Below are 18,133 nucleotides of genomic sequence, written 5' to 3' on the forward strand. Positions count from 1 at the left end.
GGGATGGTAACCTCTTCCCGCACTTGAACTTCAACTACATAAGGCGGCCATTGAGCTGACCGGAATGCTTTTTCAATGTTGTCAAAGTCCATGGGGTTACTCAGCAGTTGGACCAGGCTTTATTATTAATTAGGTCCAAACTGATTGCGAATAAGTTGAGAATGTTACTTCCCAGATAAAAGGCGGAGGGGACATCTCTCACGACCCAACAATTATGGTCTATATTTTTATTGCCAATGGACATTTTTGGACATGCTAGGCATGAGATGTTTGGAATTTGGGGTTTCCAGGCCTACTTCCCATTTGTCGATCAATTTAAATCTGGGAATGGTCTGATCGTTTGTGAGTTTCCTGAATAACTCCTCACTGCTGAAGCTCCTTCCATTATTCAGGCATACTCTGGTGAGCACTGGTTCCTCCCCTCATTTAACTGAATGGGGAAAACGACTACTCCCCCTTTTTCTGAATGCCAGTCAGACTTTGAGTGGATTCTTCCTTGCCTGGTTTCAAGGGACTCCAGGTTTCTTCCGATTTTGGACTTGTGTAAAATGTTAGGGTATTCCATTCCAGTGTGTATTGCCACTTAAAACTGGGAGGAAGGTTGATTTTCAAAAATGGAGAAGGATTCCCATCATCAGTTTGTTCTCCTACAGAGATGACTTTGATTTGTTTTTTTCTGAAATGGAACTCTACATTCTCAGAGCATTGATCAATTACGTGACAGGCACCATTCAGGCTTACATAATTGGTACTCATTTTTAATTTGATGGGGCGGTTAGTCTGAGTCCAGAGGACCTTGTTTACACATTCGATCAGAGGTGATAACCTCCTCTGGAAATCGTTCCCCAGTAAACAAGCTGTGCCCTGTGGAGTCACAACGATCACCGGATGTGTCAGCTGGTGCCCTGCAATTTTATGTCCAGATCTGCAGTCCCTTAGATGGAAATATCATTCCCGTCGAAATTTGGGAGATGTCCGGTAAGAGTCGTAAGTGGATTTTGGTGGCCCTCCCCCATCCTGAGTTTAGTTGGTCAAAGGCCCATTTTGACAGGAGAGTGGCTTGGGGTCCAGTATCCACCAGAGCTGATAATTCACACTGACCTTGCACCTTAACCGGTGCATAAAATCAGCCTTCTTTTTCCTCCAGGATGCAAAGAAAGTATGAATTATTTGACAGCCCGGTGGTCCTTTTCTTAATATTGAACTCTGACACTGTGTGATCTTAGGCAATTTTCTGTGTAGGAGTTCAGGAATCTGTAAAAAAAAACTCGTAATGGGAGTTGTTGGGGAATCCTCCTTTTCCCCGGCTCCTTGGCTGTCCCTGTTACCTGGCAACAGTTCTCAAAATCTGTTTGGAGAAAGGACACCCCCTCCGTTTCACTTTTGTGTGGCTCAAATGTTTGGGGTTGAATACTTTCTGGTTCTGGGCTGGTCTCCATACTTACCCTGTCCCCCACACAGTCTTTTGGGACACATTTTTCTTTGGGAGGGATCCCCCGTTTTTGAAAGAGGTCTGCTTACCTGAAGCCTCCAGGAATTCTTCTCTTTCAATGGGGATAATCCGGAGTTCTTCCATAGAACGGGTTCTTAGAACCCAAAGAGCAAAGGGTAAGTAGGAGAGGCCTAACATTTTGGGGGTACAACAGACTCTTTCAGGCTGAGAGGTTTTTAGGAGCTCTGTTTGGGTAAGAAAGGAAGCTTCCTCAAGGGCTTCGCATCTCTTCTCCACCCGGGCCCCCTCCTCCGGAACCTGTGGTTTGGCAGAGGTTTCCTCCTGTCATTTCCCCACGGGGGCATCAGACCTGGGTGTTAGGGAATTCTGGGAAGCAGGGTTAGGTTGAGAGTTGGACTGAACCTTCAGCATGCGCCCCAGATCATTGGTCAGTTGCTGGACCGGTCGCTTCAGTTGCAAGACCTTTTCTGGGTGGTAGGGAGGTCTCAAGTCATAACTCTGTTGCTCCTGAAAGGGGTAACAGTCCCTTTTCCCGGAGCAGCTTGGGTACTGGAAATTCCCCACATAATTTTCCATCCTGAATCTCACTTCTCCCGGGGTTCAGGGATCTATTGTCCAGGAATCAGGGAGAGAGAGGAGAATTGTTTTGGAAGTTCTGGTTTGGGGGATATCTGGGGGAAAAGTTCAGATTGGGAGGTGGAGTGATACTTCTCTGCTGAGGGAAGTTTTTCCCAGGGCAGTACTTACCTGATTAGCCCCCCCGTTGGGCCGGGGGAGTGTATACATACACCAGGATTGGTTAAGTACACTTGTACCTAGGACTTAAATGGGTGGCAGGGTCAGAGGGATCATTCTTCTGGCCCCCACCTGACTACCATTCGATTGGGCCGAGTTGGGGGGGGGGTCCCTTCTGCTTTCCATTTAGCTTGTTGGCAGGAGGTTTACTTTTAGGCCCCCCCAGTCTCCAGATCCAATGGGGGGTAGTTCATACCTCTGCCACCTTTGCAGCAGGAGGGGTGTTAGAATGTTTGGTGATTTTGGTGGTATTTTTACTCTCAGCAGGCTTGTGGACCTCATAAATCCTGGTGGCCTGTTCAATCACCCAATCCAGGGTCCTTTGCTCGTGAAAGTCACCCACCAACTGAGTCATTATGTATTTGGGGAGAGCATGGAAATATGTAGTTATCAATTCCCTGCTATTTGTGTTCACCCACCGGGAAGTCTGAGCAAATGCGCGCTATAGCTCCTGCACAAACTCCCTAGGCGCCTGATCTTCCCCACACTGAAAGTTATATGCAGACTTACGGGCCTCTTGTGGGTTCCTATGAGTGGTAAAATGTTTCAGTATGGCCGCCTTCTAAGTGGACTATTTATGATGACCCTGATCCTCCAGTCCTGCGAAGAAACCGGAGTACTTGGGTGAGAATGTCTATTTAGCAAATGCTATACAATTCACATCATTCCCGATCTGGAATGATGCCATCATCTGCTCGTAAATTTCCAGGTGCTCCCATACCGAATACTTGGCATTCTTGTGGTATGGGGCCAGGAAGCTATTTATGGCCTTGATTTGTCTTATTGGGGTTTTCACAAAACCCTTGCTCTGCTTGGCTGTCTTTTTCTACCTATGCACCCGAGAACATTCACCTTCTGACTCAGAACTGCCACCGGTACTCCCTTTCCTGTCTTCTAGGCGCTCCCTATCTCGAGACTGGGAATATCTCCCAGAACCACAGGGTCTAGACTCCTCTCGCCTGGACCAAAGTTAACTCTCAGGGTCATACTCCCTGGAGATCCTTTCAGGCCCAGGATAGAACCCAATTTCCTCATCCATCTAAGCAGGGAGTCTGGAGAATTCCCCCCCTCCACTGAATATACAGATGTTTTTAGAATGCCCTTCCTAGAGTGAGGGTCTGGCTTTTTTCCTTCAGCAAAGCGGGCAAGGTGGTCTCTTTGTAGTCAGATCTTTAGCCAATCTAACTCCCCTGATTTTCTCCTCATAAGAGTTTTCATGGTCTGAAGTACTACTGGTCCGGCCACTTTTCCTTCTGTGTGGTAGAGATGAATACTCATCAATATCAGACAGGGACTGGCCTTCTTGATCAGTTGGACTAGGACTCAGTAAGTCTAACGGCCTCATGACACCCTGTTCTTGATAGTTGGCATACATGAGGTTGGTTACCATTTGGGCACGAGAGGTTATAAATGACTGGCATGAGGCCCTGTTAGGGAGAATTCTCTCTTTAGGCTGCATTTCTTAACCTAGTGAGTCCCCCAGCAGCTTTGCTGGATTTCTGGAGTTTGTTTTTTTCTCCTGCCAAGAGTGAGACTCTTTTTCTCCCACTCTTGGACATGATTTATGGTGTTCCTTTGACTGTTAATGTGTTTTATGGGCTATGGGGTTTTTTACTCCATAGGGTCTCATGTGTTTTTACTATGTGTGTTACACAGCACCCTCCGTGCAGTAACACAGGGGTGTCATAGTGACCCCCCACCATAGACTCCATACCCTGGGACTGACTACTGTCTCTCAGGGCATGTAAAGTCACCATTGGCTTTACTAGTCCCAAATTATGAACAGAAACCAGTACAAGCCATCATACTGGTCGGGGCAATTTGATTGCCCCGTGGTCTGTTGTTCGAGGGGGCACGTCTCCGCCCCCCCTGATTGAGTTTTGGCTGGTGGCATTGGATACTACTTTTTATATTCGACCGCAAATATATCCCTATGGGATTTTCCCATTGTTCGAGGCCACCAACTTTAATTATTTAATTCTCATAGCCTCGAACATACCGCTGGTTTATTTATTTAATATTAATTTGCCAGTTGGTATTTTTTGCCAGGACTCGATTCTAAAATGGCGTTTGTGTTATCTTGTGTGACTCCAACCTAGGGATGTAACTGTAGAACAGTATACCTTTAAAGATACCGTGAACCACTCAATTGAACAATAATAACCGTCACATTGTTTATACCGGTATACCGTTTATACCGTTAAGTGTGCTTTTCAATCTGATTTGGAAAGGCTGCAGTAAGCAAGTGCTGCGCAGTCTTGGTCTTGCACTGTTGGATGTGCCATCTACCAAGTAGTTTCAGTGGGAGCAGTTTTTAATGCCATTCCATAAACCACAAATGCTTGACACAAAATCATTAGGTTAGCAATAGGAAGAATAGATACAGTGCCAAGAAGGAAAAGGGTTTACTTTGGGTTGGCGGCTTTGGGTTTAAATATTCATAATGGATAATATTTGCTAAACATATGACAATGGGGGATTTCCCTGGTTCTATCATTGAATTTACATATAATAAGTCACACTGCGAAATTCACTCATCTCTGTGGGTATTCCCTGCTGCCATACCAAAGGGTAACATGTCCGTGATTACTGAACACCTTTTGGCCTGCAAGTAAACTAAAGGCTGTAACGTAAAGAGCGTGCGTGTGTGTATGCGCGCAAGCGTATACTACGATCAGCCTCCATTGATCTGCGGCAGGCAGGTTATAAAGATGGCAACATGTTCATCTTCACCAGTAGCCAGTGGGGGAGCTAAAAGCCTAAATGACCACTTAAGAAAAGCTATTCAGATTGCTTTGCCAGTCGCAGCAGGGCCCCCCCTCCTCCTCTCCACACGTGTGTTTGTGTTTGGTGGAAGCAAGGGGTCGCATTTCAGTGGAAAGTATGTTGAAAAGCCCAAATCTGGCCCTGAGTGCCTGGTTTTGTTTGTGATGATAAATCTGACAATTTATGACCTTTTAGAAAATATTTGTTAAGATTGGTTAACTCCACCTGCTATACCGCGATAACCATGATATACCGTCATTTGGCAATAAGGTTATCGTACCGTCATGAAACTAATACCGTGACACCCCTACTCCAACCCAAGTCGAGCCCTTTGTTCCACTTTTTGGCGGGCTTCTCCACAGAAGCCTCCAAAAGTGGTGCCACTCTGTCTGGGTACCACAGGGGGTGTTGGAGGGGGTTTAGGCACCCTGGACTGAGTTACCTTGTTAACTCAAGTCGCACTCTTGTGTGATTGGCCCAAGTGGTGAGCCGGCCGGCTCACCACTTAGCATGTTTGATTAACAGCTAGGCTGAGTGAATGGGGGTGTGCTGCATAAAAGCAGGGCTTTGGGGACTGGAACTTCAGAAGTCGCCACAGGACCTGAGAATCCGACGAGGGAGAAGCTGAGCCGACCTACCACAACGACACCACCGGTGGAGCCCTGCGGAACCGACTCACCACTTCCCAACGACAGAGAAGATCTCCCGGCTGGAGAGGCTTCTTCCCCTGACTGGTGGGCACAACCAGTTTACCTTCTTTTCTTCGCATCCCAGGACGTCTTGTGGTCGAATTGCCCGTGCGAAGCACCCCAGCAACTGGATAGCCACTTACCACTGGACCGCGAATAAAAGGACCGCTTCTTTTACCTGAGAACTCCGTGGCTGGTTTCTTCCCTGGCAGTGCAACGAACTCCTGTCTTCCTCCACGACAAGATCCTCTCTTCCCCCGGATGAAGCACCGACTTGCATCCGCAGCCAGGAACAACTGCCCCCGCTGGAGTATTCTCACCACTTTAAGGTACCGTGTCCGCCATGCCTCCCTTTCTAAAGATTGCTACAAGGTAATAATTATCCCTTAACCTTCTGAACTGGGCTGGCCGCCTTGACCTTCTAACTGGTCCCTTTCTTTTGGTCCAACTCTTTTTGAACCTTTGCAAGACTCTTGTGCACTTCAACTGTGTGTCCTTGAACACATTTCGTTCTGATCCTCTGAAAGTGGATCCGGCCTTCTGAACTCTAACTTCACGGTTTTACTTGCCTTCCTCTCTTGTTTTGTTCTTGTGAAAGTGTTGGGATCTGTTTCAAATTATACTCTGCTTTTCTCTCCCTTTTAAAACTAATTATTAGAGTGCCATCTGTGTTAAGCGCTCACCGCTGTCTGAAAATAAGTGGGGCTTTACTCAAGACTTGTCTAATATTCTTCTAAGGGAGTGTATATCTTTTAGTGATCGTGTTTTTGAACTGCTTACTATTAGTGCCTGTGTGTTTCTCTAGATGTGGTTTTAAATAAATAATTATATCTCTTTTACACCAAGCTCTGGTCAGTGTTTACTTGTTCTACTGTGTTCTTTTGACCTATTGTGAATACTCTGTATACTGCCTAACTCTTCTTGAGGGAAGTCTGACTGCTCAGCCACAGCTACCAAGTGAATCTGTGTGGTACAGACTGCTACCAAGTGGGTTTACTGACAAACACCTGTAGTCTTAAATCTTTTGCAGTGGTCCCAGAGGGAACTGCACAGGTTTCTGCCTAACAGGCCCCTGTTGGGAAGGGGCCTCACCTTGATCGGTGGGCCTTGCCCCACATTCTGAATAGTCAGGGCGCCTCAGCTCCCGTTTATAATTTTCAATTTCCTTTGTTAGGCTCTCAAACCTGTCTCTCTATTTATTTGCTGTTGGTAGTCTGAGAGCTGGCTTTTTAATTCTGACACTAAGGCCTGATTAATCTCATGCACCCTGCTCTGAGCTACCAACCGATCCTTTGTTTGCTGCACTTGCTGCTGAAGTGATTAATTTTCCCTCTGTGAACCTTGTATGGTACGTGCATATTCAAGGCGCTTTTCTTTCAGTAGACTAATCTCTTTCGCTTGTTCATCCCTACATTTTGCTGCCTCTAATAGTTCAGCTTCTATTTGCCTCACTCGCTCTACAATTTAATTCCTTTCTTCTCTAATTCTGGTCTATTCTTGAGAACCTAACTGTCCCTTTTTTACCTTAATTTCCAACTGATTTATCCTCTGTAATAGGACGCTGTTATCCTGATTCAAGAGGTCTTTTCCCTGAATCAGCGACGTTCTCTGTTGTTTAAGAGTACTTGCCTGCTGATGTATCTGAACAAAGTCATTTTGGGAATCAACCCCTTTGATAATTAACTGACGGTTTTCATTTTTCAACTGCTTTATTTGCAATTGAAAGGCCATAATGTCATCCAAAATGATTCTATTATGAGCAACCTGGCCCTTTAGCTTGTGTTGCAGTGTGCTCAGATTTTCTACACACTCTGTGTGCATTTGTCAGTGCACAGAACTGTGTTTCACGCTCTGCACTCCCTCGTTGCAGTGTTTTCAGCTCATCTTTGAGTTGTTGAACAAGATCCTGTCCTGTGACAGGTCTCCAGCTGGATTCATCCTACTACCCTCACTATTTTGCCAACGCTCTTCTATTAACAGCAAATGAAAATATAACTGAGCAGTTAGCTGAGCCATTTGTATCTGCTCATCACGATAAAATGCCTCAAGTGCTTTGTGCAATATCCCACCTTCAAAAAAATATGTTTTGTATGTGACTAATTTCTTTAAATACTTGATTGGTGGACTATGTTGCCAATTCTTGGTAACTTTTTATCTAGGAGCCAAGTACCTAACAGTACCGCGCAAAGGGGTCCTTTTTGTTTTATAGCCCTAGACACCCTCAGAGTATTTTCTGGTGATTGTACAAGTGTGCCTAGGATGAACTGGTGGCAGCAGTTTACTTTTATAGTATGTTTACTTCTTTTTAATGAACCACACAGTTTACCGCGCCTGGCTCAAGACTGTGGCCAGTGCCGAAAATGGCCGTGCCACAAAGTCTTTTGTTCTGTCCTTTGGCCATTTTGTCCCTTTGCCTTCCCCCAGGTCGGGTAGACCTGGGAATTCCTTATTTGGGCATGCAGCCTCCCACAAAAATCGCAGCTTTCGCAGGCTCCTGCGTGTCACGTGTGCTAGTGCCCAGGAAGAGGATTGGGACTGTCTGGTTCCAATATACCTGAATGACTGGGACCACTGTGGACCGTGATTGGTCCGCATCTGGTGTTCATGCAAGAGAGCAGATCTTCGATTGGTTATCCCAGATTTGAGAGCAAAACAAATCGTGGATAAGAGAAGGGGCTCTGTATCCATTCTAGGTCGATCACCCAAAGTTCACACAGAACAACAGAAGGAGCCAAATATCCTGAAACACTAAAGCAGACCCGTGGAATAGTCAGAGACGTGAGCCAGTTGTTCCGTCGAACCCCTGTTATTTCATCAATCACTGAAGGTCTGCAAGGGCGCTTTGACACTTTATAGTAGTGGGAACAACTACTCTCAGCACCTCCTAATTACCCTCCCAAAGAGCCTCATCAGAAGTGTTCCTGAGCCATCCAGCAAACTGACCAGCTCGAACCAGTGGTATCACTTAGGAGCACTGAGACTTAAGGAATCACCAGCTTGTGGTCCTCGGTCCTCTCCTGCCAAATCTTGTAGTCCTAGCTTCTCTGGGTGGCGATTTAAGAGAGTGTGCCACGCCACAAGCATTTGAGGTCCCTGTGTCACCCTCCTGTGGCGACGGTCATTGTAGGAGCCTTGCCTGCCTGCCCCCCAGAGATGTGCTGCACTGAACTGTCCTTTTTCCTTCACCAAGAGCTGAGAAAAGGCTACTGTCCCGCCACAGACAATCGTCCCGTCCCGCAGCCACTGAGAGCTGGAGGGACGTGCAACTGCAGGGGTTAAACCTACAAGTGACCGGGCCTAGACTGGCAAAGTTTGGCCTAGCCTGTGTGAAGGGTCGGTGAGTAGTTGCATCACTTACCATTGGACTCCTGGCACAGCCATTGTTCTTTAGGCACGAGAATCCCTAAAAATATACTCACCTTGCCTGCGCTCCCTAGCTATTCCCGAAACCCGAAAGGCACTCTACCTGCAAGGGTAGATCCTCCTGGAATAGTAGGACACTGTTCTTCATCACCCCAAGCCCCTTCCTGAACTGCCACAGCTCCCTGAAGAGGACCCACTTTCTCTCATTATGCACGACGGTGCTGTTTTCAACGCACTACTGTACTTTTGAGCGTAATGCTCCCCACTTCGTAGGTGTGGACTGCATAAGTTAGGGATCGATTTGGAAGAACTGCCTAATGCTATATTTGTGTTAACCAACCCTTCTGTTGCAGGTTGTAGCTGTGTTTTCCCCCTTAACCACCTTAGGCGAAACATAATTATGTACGTTAAATAGTGAAAGGTGAGTGTGGTAACTGTTTTATATTACTGTGGTTTATTCGTGTTTAATTATTAAGGCCTATAATAAATGTATATGTATTTTTTATATACACTTGTCTAAGCACATCATGTGGAGATTTACTGTGTGTGCTCATTGTGGGCTACCGAGCACTCTCACCTCTCCTGAGACTTAGTCTTGACCGCCTGCCAAGCTACCGTGATTGGTCTGGCTTGTCCAGAAGGTTCCCCTGTTCCATTAAATGAGAGTGGCCTCCTAAACCTCTGCCCACCAGGTCAGAGGTTCAAAATCCATCTTAACAAGGAGCAGCTGTCAAAAGGATGTCGAGCAGACGTCGAAACAGCTGTCGAAGATGCCTCGGGGTGAAAGCGCCAAGCATATCAGAGCAATATAAACTCAGTAGACAAACTCAGCACTAAGCGACCGACCAGACAGGCAGAAAAAAATGATCTGATGGGACACCAACGCGTGAAGGATTTTGGGTACACTACACGTCACATTAGGTATAGTGTTACAGCCATGCCCATGTCGATGTGCCTTTACGATCTTATCTTCGAAACAAAGATGCAATACTCTTTGATTACCACGAGACGTCGGACTATAAGCACAGAATGTGATTCAAAGCAGATTCACAAGCATCAGAAATATCATTACAAAGGCTCCTTTCAACCCACAGTCTCTCGGCCGGGACTCTCTATGCAGGAAACCTGCATGCACGGATACCGTGACAAAAATGAACACCCATGGAATGCCACCAAGCCCAGGGATCTTCCCTTACCTTTTGGAACTGAAGGACAGGTTTGTGGAACTCCTATTAAACCTAAGGGTTTATTTACACAGCAGAAAGTTCCTGAATCGCTTAAACAAAACGGTGCATCACCTGCTCCTGAGGACTTATGGCCCAGAGGCTACACCCTAGTACACAATTCTACACCCTAGTCTGGAAAGCAGGGTTTCCAGAGTGATAACCCCAGGCCAGTGTCCCCAAGGGTGACTAACAGTCTCAGGGAAATAAAACGTCCATGGGCACTTCTTTCTTTTTGGTGGGGCATGCCCTCCCAAGACCATGGTCGTGTTTTGGCGTCAGTCTTGGCCGTGCTGCTTCCTGGGATGGTAGATGGTCTTCAGTGGTCACTGGACTCTCGTGTACTTTGTGATCTGTATTGGGCATGCTCACAGTGAATTCTACTTGCCATAGTAGTCTTCTGAGCTTGGCTGTTACTACCCTGATCAATTCCAGTAAGCGTTCCATCCTCCCTACCCTCGTTGGTCTGAATGGACTTTCTCTGCCCCTTCCCTGACCTGGGTACTAGCCCTAGGATTTAGGAGTAGAAGATCAGCTTTAACACCAGAGAAGGACAATCCGTTCTCTGTACAAATCTTTTTTTAAATTTTCCATCTAGAAAGTAGCAAGAGTCGAGCTAGTGCATGTTTCCATTATCAGATACAGGTATGGGAATTTTTAGACACATTACCTTCAAATCCCAGTTTTCTATATAATCAGAATTATAGTATTACTCTAGTGAATCTACACTGGGTACCAAATACCTAATCCCAAAGCTGCAAACCTTTCTAAAATTAAACCTTGGCGGAAGGTTTTAGAAGGACAACCAAGCAGTAGTGAACAGGGAGTCTCTGAGAGGTTAGCCAAAACCCAATCAAGGTTATGTGGAAAAGCAGTCAAGGCTTAAGTCTCAGGAGTGAGAGTGGTCTAGGGCCTCAGAGAGTTCACACAATAATTTGTCTTAGACAGGTATTTAAGCACACACAAAAAAAATGAAACTAGCAGATAATCTTAACATACAAAACCTTATATCGCAAATAAATACAATCGCTAGTAGGCTCACTTACAATGCATGAATCAATAATTAACCAGGTAAATCATGTAATGAATCAGATGCAGATACAATAAATATAACCAGTACAACCCCAATTCCCTTTTCCCTTTCACTTAAGAAGTCCAGACATAAGATGTATAGGGCCTAGTGCCCAAAGGTGTCAGGCTTTGCCCTTGGAAACTGTGGCAAACTTGGAAACACTAACGTTATTGCTTGTACAAGTTTTTCAGTCTAGTCTTCCACCAAGATGGCCGCTGTTTGTTTATATTGGAGCCACGCCCCCCTGCACAGTGCGTTGTATCTGTCCATTCTCCTTTGACATCATGGAAGCAGTTCAAGGTGCTAAATATTTCACCAAGTTAGACCTCAGAGGGGCCTACCACCTATTGCGAATAAGAGAAGGGGACGAGTGGAAGACTGCCTTCCGAACACCTTTGGGTTTGTTTGAATATCGAGTCATGCCTTTTGGTTTAGTAAATACCCCGGCAATCTTCCAGAGATTTATGGATAAAATATTTGCAGATCTATTATTCCTTTCGGTTGTTGTCTATTTAGATGATATTCTAGTCTTCTTCTCGAACCTACAAGCACATCACCGGCATGTTAAAGAAGTGCTCCATCGTCTGAAGATCAACCGCCTATTGGTTAAGCCTGAGAAATGCCAATTCGACACCACAAGAGTCTCCTATTTAGGCTTTATTCTTTCCAGGGAGGGCATCGACATGGAGCCCAGGAAGGTAAAGGCAGTTTTGGACTGGAAGGAACCCCAAAGCGTCAAAGAAAAGCAACTGTAAAAAGCTGTGCCGGAAGAACGAAGGAGGACAGAGTACAAACGCCTAGCAAGGGCGAGAACCAGGGAAAAAACAGTGGAATGCCAGAAGGATAAGGGAACATTGAGGTAAACAAGAGGAAAACTGAACTTCACAGCAGCGTGGTCCAAAGAAGAATGGACAGATACAACGCGCTGTGCAGGGGGGAGTAGCTCCAATATAAACAAACGGCAGCCATCTTGGTGGAAGACTAGACCGAAAAACGTCAAGCAATAACGTTAGTGCTTCCAAGCTTGCCACAGTTTCCAAGGGCAAAGTCTGACAAAAGGTCACAGGTTCCAATGCAGGTTTCTCCAGGGAAGGTATTCGCTAAAAGGATACAATGGGCTAGTGGTGGTGATTTCAAACAGTTTGAAACTATTTAAAAGTGGCATAATTATTTGTCCCAAGACAGTTAAGTTCTCCTCTCTTTTCTAATAAGGCTAGCCCAGGAGTAGAATACTTGACTCCGGTTTGACAACTAAACGGAAATAAAGAGGGAGTTAAAAGACAAAGGGCTGTGTAACCAATGCTATCCTTTGTAGGACAAGGGGGCACAGGAACAGTTGCATTTACTTACCCTCCCTGACTCCAATTTTCCCATTTCACACAGTGGACCGTCTGGGGGTCGCTGAGGACACAATCTTCCTTTCTTTGTTCGAGTGAGACACACACAGGGGTTGTAGGTTTGAGTGCTTCTTCCAGTCGGGTCCAAATTTAAGATGAAACACCTGATGAAGAATGCAGACTTGCACAGTTCAGACCCCTTCAGGACACTTCACAGGATGGATGAAGACGAGTTCCAGGGACGGTCACCAATTGGAGGTGGCGACAGGTGATCTTCCAGGTGCGTTCAAAGAAGCAGCTCCAATTCAGCCTGCTTTGATGCTAGGATGCTGAAATGACAGGAGAAGGTGACTTATGGTACAAGCTGGCAACCACCAAGTTTCCAGGCTTGAACGTAGAATAGCGACGTCTCTGGCGAGGTAGCCCACAAGGGAGCGGTCAGTTCACCGGGCTGTACAGGCCATTTCGGAAATGCTCTTGGGGCATGCAACCTCAAATAGATTTTGAGACTAATTGATCCCACTAGTCCAAGGGCTGAAGCACCGACAAGGGTCTTCTGGAACATTCAAAAGGAGCGGGGCTTCACCGGGCCAGTCACTGGAGAGGATGCTGGCCTGGAAGCAGGATTTGTTCCCAGCTCGTCAGCGGGATGCTCTTAGACGTAGGATTCTTGGCTCCAAATTAGATCTGAAGAATTGCTGCAGAAGTACACCCCATATCCAGAATTGGAGCTGGAAGTTAGTCCAAGGCCACCTATGGAAAGGATCTGAGACATTTAAACAGCCAGTAGTACGGAATGTTGTAAGCCCCGTTGTAAGCCCCGTTGAGACAAGGACCAGGAGGTCCAAAAGGGGCGTGATCTGAAGTTCATGACAAGGGCTGGAACAGGCATGGCTTGAAGTGTGTCAGCAATATCAGCCAAAGCAATTGCACAGTTTGTGTGGAAGGCAGATTACACATATCTACAGTTGGAGATTCTTGAGGGCAGACTTACCTCCTTTAAACTCAATCCTCTTCCAAACTCCATCCCATGCTCATTCAGTATCCTTATATCTCCCCTGAGCTTTCCGATGCCTTATAGCTTGCGGTAAACCCTGCAAGCTTCTATTCTGAATTTAGTTTCTAACTGTAAAGGTGTTGGCCTCCCTAACACTGTGCAGCACTGTTGGGCTCTGCTCTGGACTTCTGATAGGATTAAGATTGCTGGAAAGTTCAGTGCTGCATGGATTATGATAGGGGTCCTTTGCCCCCTTTTTTTCTTTCAAGCTTCTTGAATGGAAGAGCAAAGTTTTTTTTTGCTTTACTCACCTGTCGATTTTTTAAAGAATTAATTTGAAATATCACAGCAAAGGGATCCTGAGGAAACTTTGGATGGGGGGCACACCTAAAGTGTCCACTTCAATGGGGACTTGCTGTACTAACATCCCCTATGCACTTGTCTCTAGCCCACTGTTCCACAGGGCTGGGATAACCACACAAGTGTTGATACTTGATTATAAGAAGATGAATGTCAATTACAGTTACCTGTGTTTTAAGGAAAGAGTAGTCCAAGCATAAGTGACAAAATAAAACGTTACGACAAATAATCAAAACTGTATAAACTTTGCCATCTACTGTCTGATTTAGAACTGTTGTCTAACTTTACATATAAACGATAGAAAAGAATTGTCTGCCCCATCATGTTTTTTGAATGATCACATAATGCTACATACTTACGAGCAAGTGTACACTTTCTTGGATGTGTCATGATTGTTCCGGACATGCTTTCGGAGACTGATTGAAGAGTTAAAAGATCGATCACAATGCCGGCATGGATATCTCTTCATACACTATTCAGAAGACGAACAAGAAATGTAGCAGTGAGAAAATATTCTATGACACTATTCTCCAAATCTATACACTTTCAATGAAGCAATGATTGAATTGGGTGAGAGATGACAAAATTACAAAAGCCCTTTCTTTTAAAAAATAAGTCTCCTTTCATTTTTTTTACATTTAAATAATTTGTCTATTGTATTTTGCCTTCGTTTTCTGATTTGTTATTTGCATGAACAATGTTTCCATCATATCATATACTATATAATAAAAGGCCAGATGTATGTTTGTTCGAAGCCGTCTTGCCCACTACGCCTGTTATCACCACTAGAGGAGCTGTTGCATTACGCATACAAGAAGACTTCAAGTTCATCTTCCAGGTGAACAAAATGTGTATTTCAACAATGATAACATACAATTAGCTGCAGAAGAACAAGTTACTTACCAACTGGTAACGTTCTTTCGATTGGATGTTCCTCCAACGTATTCCTCATCTTAGATGTATTCCTATCCAGCCTTAGCTGCTTCAGAAAAAAAATTCAGCCGAGAGCGCTGTGCACCGATGTCGTCGAGTCGATGGTCCCTCGAAGGCCTCTGTCGAGGGTGACGTCATTGGGTGTATAAGTAGCACGCGAGGCACCTGTTGGCCTCAGTTCTGTTTTTCCCCCTTTACTATTGATATTGGACTGTGTAGATTGTGTCAGCAGACAGGTATTTGCCTTGCGAGAGTTGAAGTGACAATAACCGGAAAAATCTACAGAGGGGTAAGTTGGGAGGGCGATGAGGAATACGTTGGAGGAACATCCAATCGAAAGAACGTTACCAGTTGGTAAGTAACTTGTTCTTCGAGGGGATTATGTCCTCTAACGTATTCCTCATCTTAGAGAGACTCCCAAAGCAGCATGGACAATTTCTCTGGAGGAGGGGTTAGATTTTTTGATACCCTTAGATGGCCGAGTATAGTACTGCTTTACCAATATTCAGCTCCTTAGACTGGGAAGCATCCAGACTATAGAATTCTGAAAAGGTATGCAGTGAAGACCAAGTTGCTGCTTCACAAATGGACCTTATAGGAACACCTCTTTGTAGGGCTGTCGAAGAGGCAATGCCTCTGGTGGAATGAGCCCTTAGACCTTCTGGTGGGTCTTTTTGTGCTAATCTGTAGAATTCTGAAATGCAAAGCACAATCCAGCGTGATATTGTTTGCTTTGTCACCGATTGACCCAATTTCCTTCCTGTGTAGCCGATAAACAGTTTATTGTCCACTCTAAGCTTGGAAAGCCTAGAGATGTAAAAGCTTAAAGCTCTTCTTGGATCCAACATGTGTAATATTCCCTCCTCCTTACTAGGATGAGGTGGAGGATAGAATGCGGGTAAAACAATGTTCTGACTTAAATGAAAATCAGACACCACTTTAGGTAAAAATGAGGGTTTAACCCTCAACACAACTCTGTCCTTATAGAACACAGTTTAGGGTGGGCCAGAAGACAGTGCCTGCAATTCACTCACTCTTCTTGCAGATGTTAAAGCAACTAGGAAAGAAGTTTTCCATGTCAGTAATCTTAATGGACAAGTGTGCAAAGGCTCAAAAGGAGCACATATTAAGAAATTTAGGACCAGATTGAGATCCCAAATTGGTACTTGAAATGGGTAAGGAGGAAACAAATTAGTGAGTCCTTTTAAGAATTGCACTACCAAAGGAATTTTGAAATAGGAGCATTCTTCTGACAAGCGCTTGAAGATGGAAAGCGCCGCAAGATAACCTTTAATGGTTCCAACATTTAGACCTCTCTGTGCTAGGGACAGGAGGAAGGACAGTACTTCCGGAATAGAACATAGAAATGGATCGACATTCTCTTCTCTGCACCAGTTGCAAAACTTTTTCCAACAGCAACGGTATAGAGACTTTGTTGCTGGCCTTCTTGCCGAAAGCAACACCTCCATGACATCATCTGGAAGGTCCCAATTCTTGTATCTCAGCCTTTCAGTACCAAGTGTGAAGGTTGAGCGTTTTGACCTCTGGATGGAGAACCTGACCTTCCATTTGTGAGAGAAGGTCCCCTCTCTGAGGAAGACATACTGGGGGACAGATGGACATGTGTAGAAGGTCCGGGTACCACGTTCTCCTGGCTCAATCCGGGGCAATTAGGATCATGCGTTTCCCGAACCGTCTCGGTCTCCTGATGACCTGAGGAATGACAGGAATCGGAGGGACCGCGTACAACAGCGGGAAATTCCACTCCACCACGAACGCGTCTCCCCGGGCTCCTCTCGGGGGAAATTCCCTTGAGCAATACCTTTTGCACTTCCAGTTGATTCCGGTCGCAAATAGGTCAACTTGAGGGTTTCCCCAAAGGGTGAAGATCTCTTGCATGACTTCCTGAGCAAGTTCCCATTCGTGGGACACCATGCACTGCCTGCTCAGAGCATCTGCCGTCATATTCTCCTCCCCGACTAGATGAACTGCCGTTAAAGAGATTCCTTCCTGAATTGCCCAATACCAGAGCTGCATTGCATCTCTGCACAGAGGTAGTGACCCTACACCTCCTCTTTTGTTTAGATAATGCATGGCCACTCTGTTGTCCGTCATTAACAGGACATTTTTTACTTTGACAGATGGCAGGAAAGCTTTCAGCACTAGTCTGATTGCTCTCAGCTCTAAAAGGTTGATGTGTAGTTTGGACTCCGATGGAGACCAACGACCGCTGATTGTCAGATCGTTGGCATGAGCTCCCCACCCCATGAGTGAGGCGTCCGTCACTACTGTGATCTCTGGCCATGGTTGCCAAAAAAGTTCTCCTTTTAGGATATTTTCTGTACAAGTCCACCATAGAAGATCTTGTCGAACCTTGTTCGTAATCTGGAGAAGATCCGTCATTTGACCTGAGAACTGGGACCATTGAGTCTTTAGAGCCCATTGAAGGGATCTCATCCTCAGACGTGCCCCCGGACTTTGGAAACCATCTGAAGAATGTCTTGAGCCCTCGACCTGGTTGGCAAGCTTTTTCCCAGGGATGTGTCTAATACAGCTCCTATGTATTGGAGCTGTTGAGTGTCATTTGTGACTTCTTGAAATTGAGGGAGAAGCCCAGTCTGTGGAGGAAGTGGCAGGTGACATTCAGGTGATCCAGTGCCTGTTCGGCAGAACGTGCTCTGATCAACCAATAGTCTAGGTAGGGGTAGATGTGACTCCCACTCTCCTTGCGGTGCGCTGCCACTACTACCATCAGTTTGGTGAAGACCCTTGGGGCAGAGGTCAATCCAAATGGCAGGACTCGAAACTGATAGTGTGAGTTGCCAACTATGAACCTCAGGTATTCTCTGTGCTTGAGATGAATCGGCACATCAAAATAAGCATCCTGGAGGTTCAATGACACCAACCAATCCTGAAGGTGAAAGGCCTGAAGGATCTGAGAAAGGGTAACCATCTTGAACTTGTCCTTCCTGAGGAACTTGTTCAAGTTTCTTAAGTCCAAGATGGTCCGAGTCCTCCGTCCTTTTTGGAGATCAAAAAATACAGAGAGTACCATCCCATGTTCCTCTCCACTGCAGGTACTGGTTCTATAGCACCTTTCTCCAGCAGGGTTAGAACTTCCTGCTGTAGGAGCGGGTCCGAAAAC

At 45.6% G+C, this 18,133-nt stretch overlaps 1 protein-coding gene across 2 annotated transcripts in view; it reads right to left on the bottom strand.

The window, feature by feature from the left end:
* Nucleotides 1-18,133, bottom strand: part of ZNF592 (zinc finger protein 592) — an 887,418-nt gene that overhangs the window by 105,438 nt on the left and 763,847 nt on the right. For both annotated transcript variants that reach the window (XM_069624753.1, XM_069624752.1), the window contains one exon: nt 14,415-14,527. In XM_069624753.1, the coding sequence (XP_069480854.1) occupies nt 14,415-14,527 (113 nt within the window). The remainder of the gene's footprint in view (nt 1-14,414; nt 14,528-18,133) is intronic.

This window comes from Ambystoma mexicanum, chromosome 11 (assembly GCF_040938575.1).
Source record: "Ambystoma mexicanum isolate Mex_15411 chromosome 11, UKY_AmexF1_1, whole genome shotgun sequence".
In the NCBI taxonomy this organism is placed as follows: Eukaryota; Metazoa; Chordata; class Amphibia; order Caudata; family Ambystomatidae; genus Ambystoma; species Ambystoma mexicanum.